At 31.0% G+C, this 17,763-nt stretch overlaps 2 protein-coding genes across 2 annotated transcripts in view; both read left to right on the top strand.

Moving 5' to 3' along the window:
* The first annotated feature begins 31 nt into the window (after nt 1–31).
* On the top strand, nt 32–995 carry LOC135128355 (malignant T-cell-amplified sequence 1 homolog). The gene is made up of 6 exons (XM_064055269.1): nt 32–135; nt 192–344; nt 393–493; nt 547–680; nt 730–797; nt 847–995. Exons 1-6 carry the CDS (start codon nt 125–127, stop codon nt 926–928), a joined length of 549 nt encoding a protein of 182 aa, XP_063911339.1. The 5' UTR covers nt 32–124; the 3' UTR covers nt 929–995.
* Nucleotides 996–1,530: 535 nt separating this feature from the next.
* Nucleotides 1,531–17,763, top strand: part of LOC135128277 (uncharacterized) — a 41,707-nt gene continuing 25,474 nt past the window's right edge. Inside the window, exon 1 of the mRNA XM_064055180.1 lies at nt 1,531–1,890. Within this exon, the coding sequence (XP_063911250.1) occupies nt 1,680–1,890 (211 nt within the window). The 5' untranslated portion in view covers nt 1,531–1,679. The remainder of the gene's footprint in view (nt 1,891–17,763) is intronic.

The raw sequence follows: 17,763 nt of genomic DNA, 5'->3' as shown, positions 1-17,763 counted from the left end.
ACTAAAATAAATTATGGTATTGCAGGTTTCTAACTTACCGACATTTCCCAAATTGCCTGCTGTCACTTGCTCACTTGTTGTGTGCCGCAACATAACCTAAAAGTGTAGGTTGAATTTTGGAAAAATGTTCAAAAAGTAAGTTTCCTCCACCAAATTCTACTTTTCCTACTAACACACACTAATTTTGTCAGATTTGACGAAAGAGAAAGCATCTCCGGGGTACTACAACTGAAATCTTCAGTACAAAAAGGGATTCGTTCGAAGCTGGTGGATTCTTACCCCCATTTAGAAGGCTTTATTGATAACATTTTACCCAAAAAAGATGCCTTACGTATAGTAAAATGGTAATAATGGATTAAGCTTGTTTCAAGTGTGACATAATTATTTTGTAGCCATGATCACATCGAAATTATAGTCAACTCTGTGGGAGAATTGCTGTTTTTCCGGCATAGAGAGGGACAATGGATGCCGACGTTGAGATTATTTCACAAATGTAAAATACCGTGACTTCCTAAGTTCTAAACTAACGTTTGTTTTTTTGTGTAGATCCTTTCTTCTTGCCAATGCAGCAAGTCGATAAAGGAGCCATTAGGTTTGTTCTCAGTGGTGCCAATATTATGTGCCCAGGTTTAACTTCGCCAGGAGCCAAAATGACAGAAGTCCCCAAAGATACAGTAGTGGTAAGGCTAAAATCGAATGTTGGTAAATGCCACTGATTTTTAAATTTAGGCTATAATGGCGGAAGGGAAACAACACGCACTAGCTATAGGAAAAACGACTTTATCCACTGAAGACATGTATGTATAGAGCTTAGCTTTATTTAGTAATAATTTACGCAAATTTCAGAGCGAAAATCAATAAGGGTATAGGTGTTGAAAATTGTCACTATTTAAATGATGGATTATGGCAAATGAAACCTGTAAAGTGAGCCAGTTGTTGAATACATTTGTTTTGTATTTATTCTGCACGACAATGAATAAATCTTTTTAAAAATGTTTTTGCATTTTTGTTTCCCGAATGTACGCTGTTATAGGGTCCATCCAGCGAATGGATAATTTTACGTTTTTTGGACGTTTCGTGAGCTCTAGTACGAAACAATCGGTCCCCGTTTCTAACTACCTATCTGCTGTCTGCCGCCTGTGGCGATTTATACTAAACACATAATCTTCCAAACTACCGAGCTGATTGTTCGCAAATGAGGAAATAAGACCAATTTCAGTACTTTTATGTTCTTCAGTTCTTCAAATTATCTGGGATATATAGAAATTTACAAAATACGTTTCGCAATAATTTTTTTCAAAATTTAATCTTATTAATATTTTGCATGGAAACAGTTGCACATAACAACATCTGCAACGATTATAAAGGTGTTAGTTGTAGTAGTTATTGTTAATTTTGTTGTTGTGTGTTATCAGTTGTGTGTAATTTGTGTTGCCTATGCGCCAGGCGGTAAGCAGGAAAATCGTTCCTGCTGCGTTCGGTATTTTCCGGCTGGATCGATCGTCCTCAAGCTTTGCTTCGCTGCTGAGCAATTCCTGCCGCGTTCGTTCTTATTTCTTACAGTAAATGTGATGTGCTGTGATACCAGCACTCAGTGTTGATCAGTGAGCGTCGTGTGGACCGCGAAGTGACTGAGCAAACCGGCGTATATTTATTTTGTGCCATATGATGAACAGAAAATGACATCGACTACAACTATAAGAAAGTCGTACGGGAACAGGAAGATCTTTACGTTTCCTGAAGATTATTCCCTGCGATCGCCCAGACAAAGGCCGAGTTCGGCCAATATCCCAAAGAAAAATGAAGAAATTGCCAAAGTAATTAAATACATCGATGACAACGTAATTGGAAAAAATAATGCCTTCCTGGGACCGTTCGGCCGAAGAAAGGGTAATTAAATTTTCTTTATGTAATGTGGTTGAGCGTAAATTTTGACTGTAAACAAATAAATCGGCGACTGTGACATTGCCAAAAATATCATGGAAGTTGCTGCTAATAATAAGTACGTGGTTTAATAAAATAATCCTTTGGATTTGTGGAGAAACAAATGTTACAAGTGTAAAATGCACTGATCGCCCTTGAATGTTAATTTTTATTGCCAACACGTGATGCGCTGCTGGAAAAAAGTGACATATCCTCGTAGTTTAAACAATTCTAAACCACATTGAATAATGAATTTGAATTTGTTATTTTTTTGCTGAAAACTGCAACAGCATGGAAACAGTTTTCTTTATCTTTTATCATAAGAGCCCGATTTAAAAGATTTTCATTGCCAAATCAATCGATCTTGAGCGCAATTGTGTTTAATCGCTGGCATTGTTTCACACTTTTTATTTATTCACGATTTACGATTTTTCGAGTATTTTTATGTGGTATCGTTCGCAAACAATCCCTGCTATTGGGGTACAGACATTAAATTTATTTACCTTTGGTTTTAACAGTTTTAATCGATGCTGACAAGGTTAAGTTGGTAAATTTGAAATTTTAATTTTGTGAATTTTTACATAACATAAATATACATATCGAGTAAACAGTAACGCTTTTATTGAGTGGCTTGTTTGCAGAAGTGATTCATGAGTTAGCCATAATTATCACAAGGGAATGAACTGTGATTAATTTAATATTTCTGAATGAAAGTTTATAAGAAAGTCAAATTTTGTTATTCTTAATTGCGTGTTGTCGAACGCAAAATTTAACTAAATTTTGACCAACAATGTTGGCATCTTCTTGGTTCGATTAAACTTACTTAAAAACTTAAATATATAAATAATTTTTAATTTTGCCAGTCTGCTTTATGATGTAGCATTTGGTAATCGATTTTTTAACATCTTATTTCAAACGGAAATACCATAAACATTTTTAAGTAACACTTTCTGTGTCACTGGACTCATAAAACTGACTATAATTATTGTTTAATACCTCACATCAAGTAGCATTGTAAATTAATCTCTTAAAATACTTACATCTTAACGCTCAAAAATATTCGAAATGTTTATAATGTTTACACCCACACTATTTATTTGTACAGTATTTTTAACTCATGAATAATTTTACAAGTCTGCGGATGCAATTAGAGCTTAAGTTTAATAATTGCCCTGTTGTAATTTCCATTATTTCATCAATAATTGGTTTTTCATTTTTCAAATTAAAAATTCTATTTTTGGAGTTTGGTTATTAAAACACTAGATTTCTGTTTGGCTTACGTAATAAATTGATTATTTATTATTGTGGTCGAATTTGTATTTTTAACATCTAACTGAAATTGCACCTTTTAAGTATTCAAGGTGGGTCACAAAGCACGTTTTTATAGAGTTTCACAGCTAGTAGAACACGAAAATGTGGTTTTCGTTTCCGTACACAGGTCCAGTTATTTATTAGACAAAAAAGAAACGATTAGATAGAAGAAAAATTCTGGATCCGGAAATGCCACGACAAGTTGACAATGTTGCCAAATACGTTTTTTCACCTTTAACTTTATATAATTATTATCGAAATGAAACAACCTGCGTAATCAATCACCTGTTTATACGAAAATTAAGAGCATAAAATTATTTTTTAATGAGCGTGAAAAATAAAATGTGCCAAGTTGGCTCAAGTTTTGATAACGTGTTAAGCGTCATTAAAGATACAATTTAAACTTTACGCACGTTATGATCTTGCAGGTAAACAAATTTCTTGTGATTTATGCCCATAAAATCCGTCATTTTAAAATTGACGCTTTAAATAAAAATTTTGAATATGAGTAGATTTCAACTACTAGTTAGCAGATTGAAGTAGTTGATCACTAATCAATTTGTAGCATTTTAGTCCGAAAAGATGACAAAATTTTCTTGAAGAAACGTCAAATTTTTGCATTTTTTGTTGCTACACATCGTAACAAAATGTTATTTTATCTGATACTTTGTTTGGTACTCACGAATGCTGCACAAAGACTATTGATAATGTGGCGGATAAGAAACACGTAATTGTGATTTCTGTTTGATCAAAGTTGATACAACGATATCTTGAGATATTCGTTTTATGCGCTGTCACTTTATGATGCTAAACAATTTTTCGTATCACTTATATTTACCAACCTGCAACTGTTCCTAACATGTATAAATAACAACATCGGATTATATTTTATAGGACCTAGGCTCAAAGAGCTTTTCTTGCTTTTTTTATCCGAATTTAAAAATAATTTTATGATGTGAACTCGATCTGTTATCAAGAAACCATGCCTAAACCTTACGGATTATCAATACTAATACTAAAGATTTCAGAAAATAGACTCAAAAGTGTCTAAAACTGTGGAATCTCTTGACGTAATGGTTTACATTTAGTGCAATTTTTACCATCCTCAAGTTATAGATTTATAATTTATGCAATTTTCACTTCCTGAGCGTAAGCTGAGGAAGTTTCATGTCCCCTAAAATATGAGACTCCGATTGTCTGGCGTCTGTCGTCTGTCGTCTGTATCGATTTTTATTAGATTTCTTCTGATAAGAAATAGGTGAACATTACCACTGTAATTTTGTACAGATCTCTGGTTTTAAAAACAAAAATAAATTTGTTTAAGTATTTCACTTATAATGTTAATTTTAACTATTTTGGACTTTCTACAGCGTATTACTCTAATCTTGTGATTAAATTAGAGGTAAATATTAAAGCTTCGATTATACTTATCTGCTTAACTTTGCCCCAACCCGAACGTCATCAATCGTGTTTAATTCTCTAGATTAAAAGATTAGTGTTTGCTTATTTTCTCCGATCAGTTGGAACGAAGATTCAGATATGCCTTATCATTTAATTGGCGTATTTTTACGTTTGGAGAGTAAGCGTGATAACCCCTAGAGTACGAAAAAAGTAGGTCTTGCATTTCTGTCTGCTTGTCTGTCTGTCGCCTATCTGTTTGTGTCAATTTCTACTAGGCAGATAATCTACGAAACTACTGGACTTATTGAAAAATAAAATTCGCAAAATCAAATTACCTTGGAGCAATTTTTACTGAGCATAAGCCACTTTCATGTTCTTTCCACGCTTCATGACCTCTAAAGGACGAAAAACGTGGTCTCCCTTTCCGTGCGTCTGTCTGTCGTATCATTTTTTTATTTATATTAAAATTATCATGTATAGCCAAATTTACAAATTTTAGTGAATTTGTTTTATTTTTATAAATTAAAATACTCCTTCAGTTTTGTTGAGTTTTTACCATGTTGTTGAAAAAAAAATCACAATTCTAAATTAAGTTTAATCTCGCAAACGTTTTAATAATCATAATCTTAGTAAATCGTTAATCAAAATTTATGTGTTTATCCTCTCCCAAAAATTTGATGACGTCATCTCACAATTTTGCCTAATAAATCCTCTGAAGTATGCAAAATATTATGACTCTATAGTCGTAGTTTATTAATGCACTCATGGTTTTTAGAATTACTTGTTCAAGGTGACTCAAAAAAAAAAATAAATATCGGAAAGACGAAATTTCGTTTTTTAAGTTTCTCCATTTTTGGTCTTTCAATTTTTCAATCTTTCGTTTCTTCAATTTTGTACGTTTTTGCTTTCCAATTTTTAGATTTGTCAAAGATTTCATGTTTTACTTTTTCGGTTTTTCATTTTGATTTTTCAATTTTACAGTGTTGCAATTTTTTCATTTTTTATTCAAAAAGTTGAAAAATTGAAAAACTAAAAAATCGGAAAAAATTGGAAGACCCAAAAATTGTAAAATCGAAAAATTAGTCAATTTATTTTATTAAATAAATCAAGAACGACGCACTAAATTTTCCCGAAATTTTGGGAATACAGTACTGTTATTATTAGTGTTACACTGATCTATCTAAATTGATATAGTGTCCTTGCAAAAATATTGATATCTTTATTTTAACTTACAAGGGTTATCACTTATCATAAAAAAATAAAATTCGCAAAAACAAATCTTATAATTTTTCGAAAAATCTAGATTCACTTACCTTCGATCAATTTTTTGATATCAGAATTTTTCGTTGTTGCTTTTTCTTCGATTTTATAATTTATTGTAAAGTATCACAACTTTTCATATTCTTTCAGTTTTCAATATTTCCGTTATTGTTTGAGTTTTAATTTTTCATTCTTCGATTTTTAAGTTTCTCAAATTTTGATTTTACGAATTTTCAATTTTTCATTTCTTTAATTTTTCAAGTTCTTCATTTTTCAAAGATTTCATTTTACACCTTTTCGGTTTTTCATTTTAACAATTTTTCTATTTTTTTTATTCAAAAAGTCGAAAAATTAAAAAATCGAAAAAAATTGAAAAACCCAAAAACTGTAAAATCGAAAAATTATAGAATCGTCAAAATTGGAAAATCTAAAAATTGAAAAATAAAATATCGAGAAGTCGAAACATTGAAAACCAAAAACTTACAAAATCCAAAAATTGAAAAAACAAAGAAGTTGAAAACTCGAGAAATTGCAAAGTGAAAAATTTCAAAATCTGAAAAATCAAACATTAAAAAGTTGGAAAAACGAAAAACTGGAAAATTTTAAAATAAAAACTCGAAGAGTTGCTTGTCGTAAAATTGAAGAAATAAATAAAATAAAAAATGGAAAAATTAAAGAAACGAAAAATTGAAGAAACTGAAATTAAAAGAAAACAAGGAATTATAAAGTCGTAACATCAAAAATAAAGAAAACAAAAGATCGAAACGAAAAATTGAAAAGTCAAGAAGTGAAAATTCGGGAAACTCAAATCGAGAAACTGCAAAATCTACAAACCGAAAAATCCAAACGTTGGAAAATTGAAAAACTGAAAAATTTTAAGTTGAAAACTCCAAAAATTGCAAATCGAAAAACTGAAGAAACAAAAATAAATGAAGAATTGAAGAATTCAAGTCAAGAAACTGCGGGGGTGTTATTTAGACAATTGGTTTTAACTAACCGAATAATTGCAAATTCTCAAATCGAAAAATTGAAGAAACGAAAAACTGAAAAAATTAAAATTTAAAAAGCAAAAAATTGAAAAATTAATAATTGAAAACTTCTGAAATTACCAATCGAAAACTTCCAAAATCTGAAAAATTAAACATTGAAAAATTGGAAAAACGAAAAACTGAAGCATTTAAAAATGAAAACTCGACGAGTTGCATGTCATAAAAATGAAGAATCGAAAAATTGAGTGAAGAAACGAAAAATTGAAGAAATTGAAATTAAAAAAAACAAGAAATTATAAAATTAGAACATTAAAAATCGAAAAATTGCAAACCGAAAATTTAGAAGAACGAAAAATTTATGAATCGAAAAATTGCAAAATCTCAAATCGAAAAATTGAAGAAACTAAAAACTGAAAAAATTAAAAGTTGAAAACTCCTGAAATTGCAAATCGAAAATTTTCAAAATCTGAAATATCAAACATTGAAAAGATGAAAATCCGAAAAACTAAAAAAATTAAAAATGAAAAGTCGAAGAGTTGCATGTCGTAAAATTGAAGAACCAAAAAAATGAAGAAACGAAAAATTGAAGAAATTGAAATTAAAAAAAAACAAGAAATAAAATTAGAACATTAGAAATCGAAAAATTGCAGATCGAAAATTTAGAAGAATGAAAAATTTAAGAATCGAAAAATTGCAAAATCTCAAATCGAAAAATTGAAGAAACCAAAAACTGAAAAAATTAAAATTGAAAAAGCAAAAAAAAACACTGAAATATCAAAAAATTGAAAAATTAAAAGTTGAAAACTCCTGAAATTGCAAATCGAAAATTTTCAAAATCTGAAGTATCAAACATTCAGAAGATGGAAAAACGAAAAACTAAAAAATTTAAAAATGAAAACTCGAAGAGTTGCATGTCGTAAAATTGAAGAAAAAATGAAGAATGGAAAAATTTAAGAAATTGTAATTAAGTAAAACAAGGAATTATAAAATTAGAACATTAAAAATAGAGCAATTGCAGATCGAAAATTTGGAAGAATGAAAAATTTAAGAATCAAAAAACTGCAAAATCTCCAATGGAAAAATTAAAGAAACGAAAAAATAAAAAAATTGAAAAAGCAAAAAAAACACTGAAGGTACGAATAAATGAAAAAATAAAGAAAATAAAAGATCGAAACGAAAAATTAAAAAATCAAAAACTGAAAATTCGGGAAACTCAAATAAAAAAACTGCAAAATCTAAAAACTGAAAAATTCGAAGGTTGGAACTTTGAAAAACTGAAAAATTTAAACTTAAAAACTCGAAAAATTGCAACTCGAAAAATTGAAGAAACTAAAAGCCAAAAAAATTAAAATTGAAAAAGCAAAAAAAAACACTGAAAAATAGAAAAATAGAAAAATTAAAAGTTGAAAACTCCAGAAATTGCTAATCGAAAATCTGAAAAATTAAACATTCAAAAGCTGGAAAATCGAAAAACTAAAAAATTTAAAAATGAAAACTCGGAGAGTTGCATGTCGTAAAATTCAAGAAACAAAAAAAAAATGAAGAATCGAAAAATGGAAGAAATTGAAATTAAAAAAACATAAGGAATTATAAAATTAGGACATTAAAAATCGAAAAATTGCAAATCGAAACTTTGGAAGAACGAAAAATTTGAGAATCGAAAAATTGCAAAATCTCAAACTGAAAAATTGAAAAAACGAACAACTGAAAAAATTAAAATTGAAAAGGCAAAAAAAACACTAAAAATATGAATAAATGAAAAAATAGAGAAAATAAAAGACCGAAACGAAAAATTGAAAAATTCAAAATTGGAATACATTGAAAAACTGAAAATTTAAACTTTAAAACTCGAAAAATTGCAAATCGAAAAACTGAAAAAACAAAAAGACAAAAAAAAATTGAAAAATTCAAGTCAAAAAACTGCGGGGGTATTATTTACGCCACTGATTTTAACTAATCGAAAAATTGCAAAATTTTAAATCGAGAAATTGCAGAAACTAAAAACTGAAAAATTAAAAGTTGAAAACTCAAAAAATCTGAAAAATCAAACATTCAAAAGTGGGAAAAACGAGAAAATGAAAACTCGACGAATTGGGTGTCGTAAAAATGTTGAATCGAAAAATGAAAGAAATTAAAAAAAAAACAAGACATTGTAAAGAAACTAAAAATTGAAAAATTAAAAATTGAAAACTCGGGAAACAAATCGAAAAACTGCAAAATGTAAAAGCTAAAAAATTCAAAGGTTGTAAAATTGAAAAACTGAAAAATTGAAACTTAAAAACTCGAAAAATTGCAAATCGAAAAACTAAAGAAACAAAAAATAATAAAAAATCGAAGAATTGAAAAATTCAAGTCGAAAAAGCTGCGAGAGTGTTATTTACGCCAATGGTTTGATAGAGGTCATCGGAAAACAAAAATCTTCACTTCAGGGGTGAGGGAAGTTCGAGGATTCAGCTATCTTAAAACGATTTGCTAATCGGAAGACAAATGTACACAGCTTTTTGCTTTACGACGGTCTTAAAGAAAAGAAGAGTACGATTAAGGGAGTAACATATTTTAACAGCAACACTACATCCTAATAAAAAAAAAAGTTCGGCTCCAGTTAGATGGATTAATAATTTATTTATACGATAGCAGATACGACATTATTTTTGTCACCCACTTTAGTTTTTCCGGCTGTTTTAATTTATAGCAGGAAATTTTTTATTTATAGCCTATCAATTAGGTTTTCAGTTTTATTGGGAAGCAGGTGTCAAAAGCATCAATTTGCGGTTGGTTGAACGACACGTACAAAATTAGCCAATCAATAATCACTTTTTTATTTTCTGCATAACTTTTACTCTCGTTAGAATGATGCTTAAATCGTTCGCTCTTATTTATAAGTTCAGGGCGAACTAATTACTACACATGTTCACATGTAACCCATTTTCCAGCCGATCATTTCTGCGAAAAGAATCCGGGGCACCGTGCAAAAATTGTTAAACGCGACAACTCGAACAGATGTTAGTAAAAATGAGGCATGAACAATGAGATAAATTGTATCATGTTGAATAGCTTTTCTCGGAACCGCTAATGGCGTCCACTTGTAAAAATAGTTGTCGTATTTTCCTAGACAGTGCGTCGCTGCGCCAGCAAGACTCGTATTCCGTGAACAAATTTTAAGTTGAACGAACGAGAATGCGTTCCTGGAAAATTAAGTGGGGCAAGGGATGATGATTTCCTTGTTTTGTTTGTGTTGTTTTCGGCAGGGGTGCACGTGCCAAAGTATCGATCAGGGGTGACCTACCCTCACACCAATGTTGGTGGGACCTGTTATCAAGAGTACAATAACCCGGCCCCAAAATGGTGGTGGTCCTTTTATCTTCGAGCTCGTTGCTGTAGCGTGTAATTACTTTTTGACTACCCATTTTTTGTTGGATTATTAATAAGGAGCCTAGGATCGATGGAGCTATCGTATTTGTTCAGCCCATGGTTCAACGCCCCTTAACGCTTTAATCTCATTTTCACATGCTTTTAATTTTGCGCGAGATAATGTCGACAACTTTGAAAACATCGTTTTATTACGAACTGATGTATGCAAATATTGTTCTTGGAATGGGGGGCTACTTTTTTATTTTTAAACACGTTTAGCAAATTTACTTTTGACGCGGTGCCAGTTTACAGCCGTGTGGTGACATTAGGTTTTTTTTTTTTAATTAAGGAAGAGTATTTTACTTTTCGCTTTGATGTGTGAAATTTCACACATTTTTGTAAGCTCTGCAAGGAAAACTAACGACGTTTATTATTACGATTTTTTTTAAGTGCGAGTGCTACTACTTTTAGCACCACCTGTTCCTTTCTGTTATCTAATTGTTTTCGAATTCTTTTTTTTTTAAGTAATCGGGTCGTGGGCCTGCAGTAAATACTTTCGATTGTTTACTGGCTACGATTCGAGCTTTTGAAAGTCGCGTAGATTTTTTTATATAAATATTTTGAGATGGTTACAAAATATCTCGGAAATTGCACGTTCCCATTCAGTGATAATTGTAAAAGATATACAGGGTGCTTTTAAGTATTTGGTGAAATTTTGGGTGTACATTAGCATTGTCGTAAAGATGGTAATGCAGTTATCGATTCATCATTCCCTCAGTAAACTGATTTTAAACCTTGAAATATCCGTGAAGTTTAATAGTTATTTATGTTACAAGTGTTGAAAACGGTCCATTGCATTACGAACGGGAATACGGCGCGAGACGCAGTCGAGCGCTGTATGTAAGTGAGTAATGCAATGGAGTTTTCACACGAGTATCATACAATATTTTTTGCGCTGCCTTTTTGGAAAAATAACATTTTTCAATCGCTAAAAGAATAAATATTTCTGAACCGAAATTATGTTGGTATTGAATTTATTACCAAATACGTCAAATACCAATCTGTCAATTTGTCCGGTCTAGATTTTGAATTTCAAAGTTGAAATGGAAAATCGTGCACGTATTCAGAAAATTGCAGATAAAGCAACTGCAAATTTGTTGCCTGCAAAATCCGCAGGTCCATATGAAGCCGAATATCAAAAATTCATCAAGTGGTGCGAAGAAAATAAAATACGCGAATTTTCTGAAACGACGCTCTTGGTTTATTTCCAAATTAAGTCGGAAATCATGAAAGCCTCCACACTGTGGACAATATATTCAGTTCTGAAAAGCACTCTTGGCATCAAACATAATATAAATCATTCGAAATTTTATAAGTTAACAGCGTTTTTAAAGCGGCAGAATGACACAAGCCCAAGAAGTCTGAAATACTTACCAGTGGAAACATTTTTATTTACGGCTCCAGATCAGAGAGAATCTTGTGATTATGATTCAGCGTGAGGTTGCGAATAACGTCAAGTTTAAACGGTTTTTTTAATTAACAAGAACTACTAACAAATAGTAATAACATAATAGTTGTCAACAACATAAACCAAACCATCGAATAGTGTCAACTGTCAAATTACTACAAATCCAAATTTTGATCAACAAATTCCCCTATTTAAGATTACAACTTAAATTGCGCTTTTTTAAAATTTTGAGCCACTTTTTGTTATAATAACTTTAGATACATGATTATCAATTAGTAGTAATTACTTTGTGATAATCAATTTATTTTTTCAAAGCTTAAATTCCTCGTTTGTATTTTGCGGCGCTAGATCCTTTTTCATTGCCATTACGACACGCCACGTGTCAACGTAAAATGTCAATTACAACTATGGCAGCGCAAAAAATTTATTTATTTATTCATTCTTCGCAATCTGATATTCAGAAAGAACTCCTACAGTTTTTTCTAGACGTAGATGTAAGTAAAATGATTACTTTAATATTCAGTGGAAGCTAAAAATACGTTCTGACCAATAATAACGATTTTTGTTCAACACATTTCGTGCTACTTTTTATCCTTTTCTTAGAATTCTTTTCAAATATCACTTTCGCTTTTTTAATCTTAAAATTTTGGAACAGTAGTATACTAGAATTTAAGGAAAATGAGTTTTTGATTTAATCAATAAAAAAATGCTTCAGATATTAAGTTTTTGCGACATCCTGTATAAGCAGTTGTCAAAAATATAGTAAACCACACCAAATTTTAGGTAGGATTAATCTAACAAAATTTTGATATGACGTCATCAAGTTTTTGGAGGGGTTAAACGAATAAATTTTACTTAGCGATTTACTATCTTTGCAATAACCTTCAAGTGTTTGCAACATTTGAGTGACTTGGTGTTGTGGTTTTTGAGTTAAATTGTGAAATGTAGAATTTTGATTTTTTTGAGATAATACCGGCCGAATTGCCACTTTCATCTTTTATCGACGTGTCGCGACCTCTATAGAACGAGAAAAGTGGTCTCCCGTTTCCGTCTGTCTGTCTGTTTGGATCCATTTTTATTAGACAAGTAATCTCCGAAACTACTGGACCGATTACCGATTGTCACATTTTGTATGTACGTATATTAGGAATATAATACAATATATCTATAATATGGTTAAACGCTAACAAAAATTTGGCTAGTCAGGCTCTAAAATTGATTTTTTAAATTTTATGAAATAAGATATCCAGAATTTTAGGAAAAAATTAAAAACTTAGGAATATCATGTAGAATATCATGTAGATGATAAAATGCTAACCCATATTTGTCTAATCATTTCCACCAATAATATGATCACGTCACTTCAAAATTAAACATAGTAAATGACTTTTAAATTGTATAAAATAACATAGTCCGTGTTGAGTTTTTACTTGAAACGTCCAGATTTTTTGGAAAAAAAAAATTAAAATCATGAAACAACATTTTGCAATTTAATTTTGAATCTGCCAAACCGGATGGTTTGTAATCTTGCAGATGTTTAAAAGTAATGAAGAGCATGATAAATTTTTAGTCAAAATATATCTGCTTATCCCCTCCAAAAAATTGATGACGTCAGCCGTATAAGTCCTAACTAAAATGTTCAAAATATGATGAGTTTTTAGTTGTGCTTTATCATTCCATTAATATTTTTTGGACTTGCTTATACAGGGTGACAAAAAAATTATTGAATACTTGAATTTATTTTATTGATTTAATAAGGAACTGCAAAACAGAATGCTTTGAAGTCTTGGGGATGTTTTAAAGTTATTATAAGCATGGTAAATTTTTGATCAAAATGTTTTTGCTCATCCCCCCTAAAATATTCATGACGTCACCTGCTAAATAAATCTTTACTTAAATGTGCAAGTTTATTGAGTTGATCCTTGTGATTTATCACTGCATTAATATTTTTTAGATTTGGTTGTACATGAGACTCAAAAAAATGACTTTGTATTTGATTGATTAAATCAAGAATTGCAAAACTGAATAGTTTGAAATATTGCAGAGGTTTTGAAGTTGTTATAAGCATGGTAACTTTTGAATCAAAATGTATCCGTTTATTAACCTCAATAAATTGATGACGTCATCTTAGAATTTTATCGGATAAATCCTGTCTAAAATTTGCAAAATATGATCAGTCTATACTTGTAATGTATCACTGCATTAATATTTTTTAGATTTTCTTATACAGGGTGACTAGAAAAAATGAATCAGTCAATTTATTTTATTGAATTAATCTGGAATTGCCAAACTGAATACTTTGAAATCTTTCATACGTTTTAAAGTAATTGTAAGCATGGTAAATTGTTAATCAAAATATATCTGCTTATTCCCCTCAAAAACTGACGTCATCTCAAAATTTTGCGGAATAAATTGTACCTAAAATGTGCAAAAAATTAATGAATGGGTTAATTTATTTTATTGATTAATTCAATAACTGCTCACTCCATTTTCACAGAAAACTTTGGGAATATAATACATGCTGCTATTTTTCATTTGCCATTTTACACTAAATAAAATAAGCCGGTGGGCAGGCCTAAATGTAGCGTTTCTCTAGTTTTATGAGCAAGCAGTAGCCCCGCCCACCCACCCCTTCTTCGTTCCAGTCACTACTCTTAATATTGTTCAGTTGTAGCTTGGCAAATTTTAGCCCCGCCCACCCACCCCTTTTTTCTTAGAAGATATGTCATTTACCAAATCAATCTTATCTTAAGAAATACTTGCCCCGCCCACCGGCCCTTTATTTTCTTAGAGGGTATGTCGTTTGCCACAACCAGTTTTATCTTAGAAGATACTAGCCCCACCCGCACACGCTGTTCTTATTCTAACGATTTTATCTCTCTTCAATTGAGATCCACCTTTCATTCGGACTGAACAAAATGAATCACCGAAATGGCGGAAGGGTGGGTGGGCGGGGTGAATTATATGTTCTTTTGTAAAGTGAGAATGGGAACTAAGAGAACATAGGCTGACCCTTAATCGTATTTTTTGGTTATACTACTTAATTGCTATAATATTTATTTTTTATTTCTGAAGAATAAAGTTAGAGAACGGGTGGGTGGGCGGGGCAAAGTTTAACTTTTACATACAGAATCTTTCATAAGCAAGCAATAGCCCCGCCCACCCACCCCCTCTTCATTCCAGTGATTACTCTTAATATTGTTCAGTCATTTACCAAAATCTTATCTTAGCAAGTACTACATTGCACCAATCCAAGTTCATATACGTGTCCTTGTAAAAATGTTGATGACGTCATCACAAAATTGTGTAAAGTAAAAACTCAACTCGAAAATACTGGATATGTTTCATTGTATTTTCGGTGCGAGGAAACAATTTTTGACCAATTAAATTTTAGTTAGTGTTTTTCCACTTAAATTTATTCTTAAAATCCATGTTAAATTTCACAAATATCAGTCAAGTATCGCCAACAGATGGGAAAAGCGGACCTTCTTTGCTTGTTACATACAATATTTCCTAGTTTCCGTTCGGAAATTAAAAATGTAATCTTATAAATATCGTCGTTGGTTCAAAGGGTTTAATAAAAATTTTGCTTGAGATTTGTGTGCTAAAAATAAAGCATCGAATGTAATAAAAATATTTTACTTTAACATTAAGTGGAAGCTAAAAATAGACATTTCTTTAAATACTTATCTTGACAATCGGCATATTTAATATCGGAAATATCCAAATTTATCTAAAAGTAGCCTTCTAAAGTATGCTTTATAAGTTAAGATCATATAACTAAGCTTGAAACTACTTAAATATCTTTAAAAAATCGTTTTTGTTCCAAGTGTTAATTAAATAAACTATCTTGATACAGACTATCTTGAGTCATTTAGGTGAACAACCTAGAATTATTTTGGATTATAGTGGTTTTATATATCTTTATATTGGTTTTTATAACATAATAAATTACGTATAAACTTTAATTACTACATTACATATATTTTTATTACTTCCCGAACGTAATGAAGCATTGCAATAGAGTTCATCCGATGACTGACTAATTTCAGGTTTTCTGGATGTTTCATGTACCCTAAAGCACAAATCAGTAGGTTTTCGTTTCCGTCTGTCTGTCTGTTTGCCATCTGTCGTTTGTTCGCTGATGACGGCATCGCAAAATTTCGCCGAATAAATTCTACCAAAAATATGTAAAATTTTATAAGTATACTTGTGGTTTATGAATGCAGTAATATTTTGTAAAATTGCTCATACAGGGTTTGGAAATTTGGAAATATGCACATACATTACTGTTATTATTATTATGAATTAAATTTTTAATATATGCTGTATAGGCGGTGGAAGTTCTGCTTAAGTGACCTTGGACCAATTTTTACATGACTCACCTAAAAAGAAATTAATGTTAAATGTTTTCTTGTTTCGTTGGTTTTGAAAATGAAGTTTGTAATTTTATATAAAATTATAGAAATTACACATGGAACATGAAACATTTTCTATATTAGAAAATATTTTTAAATTATATACCTAAATAACAAGATGTGTTGCAATATTTTTTTCATTTAGTTGGAAAAACCTGATATCGCCCACTTTAACTAAGTACGATTATACACAGAGAAACATCTTACCTTCACTGTATATTGATTATTGTCATTATTATTGTTAACATGAATGCAAAAAATTTCAAAGTCGTCTTGAAGTCCTACTATTTATGACAGATGGTCTGCACTTATCGTTCTTCTTTTTCCAGCTGCTACCTACTCACGTGATTCCTTTTTGTTCGTATCTTTTCCGGTGAAACATCCTGTAGACTGCTACGTGGAATAAAAGCTGACCAGAAATTATCACTGCGCGGTTTACAGTACATAATGGAGCTTTAATTTCGTGCCAATAAATTTATAACTGTGTCTACTCGTACACAATAACTCCCAACAGACTTGAATAAAATGTTCGTATCATTCGTACAGCATGTGATTTCTATATGAATTGAAGAGCTATTATTTGAAAATGTGCAGACCTTTGCAGTACACTGTAGCAGTAAATTGTGTAAACGTCAAGCAAGTTTCAATAAATTAGTTACGATTACAGCTTTGTTGGATTCATTTGATTGGAAATTTATTTTTGTAGGTATTCTTAGATTGGCATGGGTTTCTGTTTTGACTAGAACAACTATGAAATCTGCGTGCTATGTTCTGTTTGCCTATTGTTATCAGTTTTTCACTGAACTAACAAATATGCAGTGATATAATAAAAATTTCATTGTTCATTCATGTGTAGTAGTAAAATATTGCACGACGGAATGTTATTTTGATGTGAGAATTTAAAGTAAAGCGAATATTTTGGTCGAGTAAAAATAAATACAAGGAAACATCGGAAATGTAATAACACTTATCTTTATTTGCTTGGTACTTTATACTTTATCACTCTTCAAATAGGGTTAATAATTCCACTTTTTTTTTAATTTTCGCCGCGCCATGAAGATAAGTTAATACGCTACGTTGCTTTTTAACTTCACAATATGAAACCAAGCAGTCAATGTTAACACTCTCCAGCAAAAAATATTAATAAGCGATTTATAAATATTTATGTGGCTATGGTGAAACATTCTGTGCTAATCATTTGATAGCTAATTGAAACGTTGTTGTTTTTTGCCTGATCGGTAGCCATTTCGGCGTCCTCCAATCATTGAACTTCTTGCGTCTGTTATGTAAATATTAAACCAAAACTCGTATTATCTGCAGATAAACTCTGATCCAGCTCGACGGTGCATGCGAAATTTGCCGATTCAGCAAGTAGAACGGGCATAATCCGCAGGAAAGTCATTAATCACGAAAATTGTTGCGCAATTTCAGCGGCCCGTAGAGCCCCAAGACGGTTTGTTAAATGTCAAATTGTAAATGTAGATAGCCGTAACCGAAATGATGCGAAACCGCAATTATAATTGTTTCGTAATCACCATGTGGTAGCGGTTGTCTTGCTAGACATTAAGTCGCCTTTCATTGCTCCAAGCCGTACTTGTTTTGATCAACTTTATCAAGCTTTGAATTTAATCATTATTTACGA

This window comes from Zophobas morio, unplaced genomic scaffold (assembly GCF_036711695.1).
Source record: "Zophobas morio isolate AGI-343-1 ecotype UQ-CSIRO unplaced genomic scaffold, CSIRO_AGI_Zmor_V1 ptg000002l, whole genome shotgun sequence".
Classification (NCBI taxonomy): Eukaryota; Metazoa; Arthropoda; class Insecta; order Coleoptera; family Tenebrionidae; genus Zophobas; species Zophobas morio.
The sequence above is the reverse complement of the archived record's forward strand: the minus strand, read 5'-3'. Positions and strand labels throughout refer to the sequence as shown.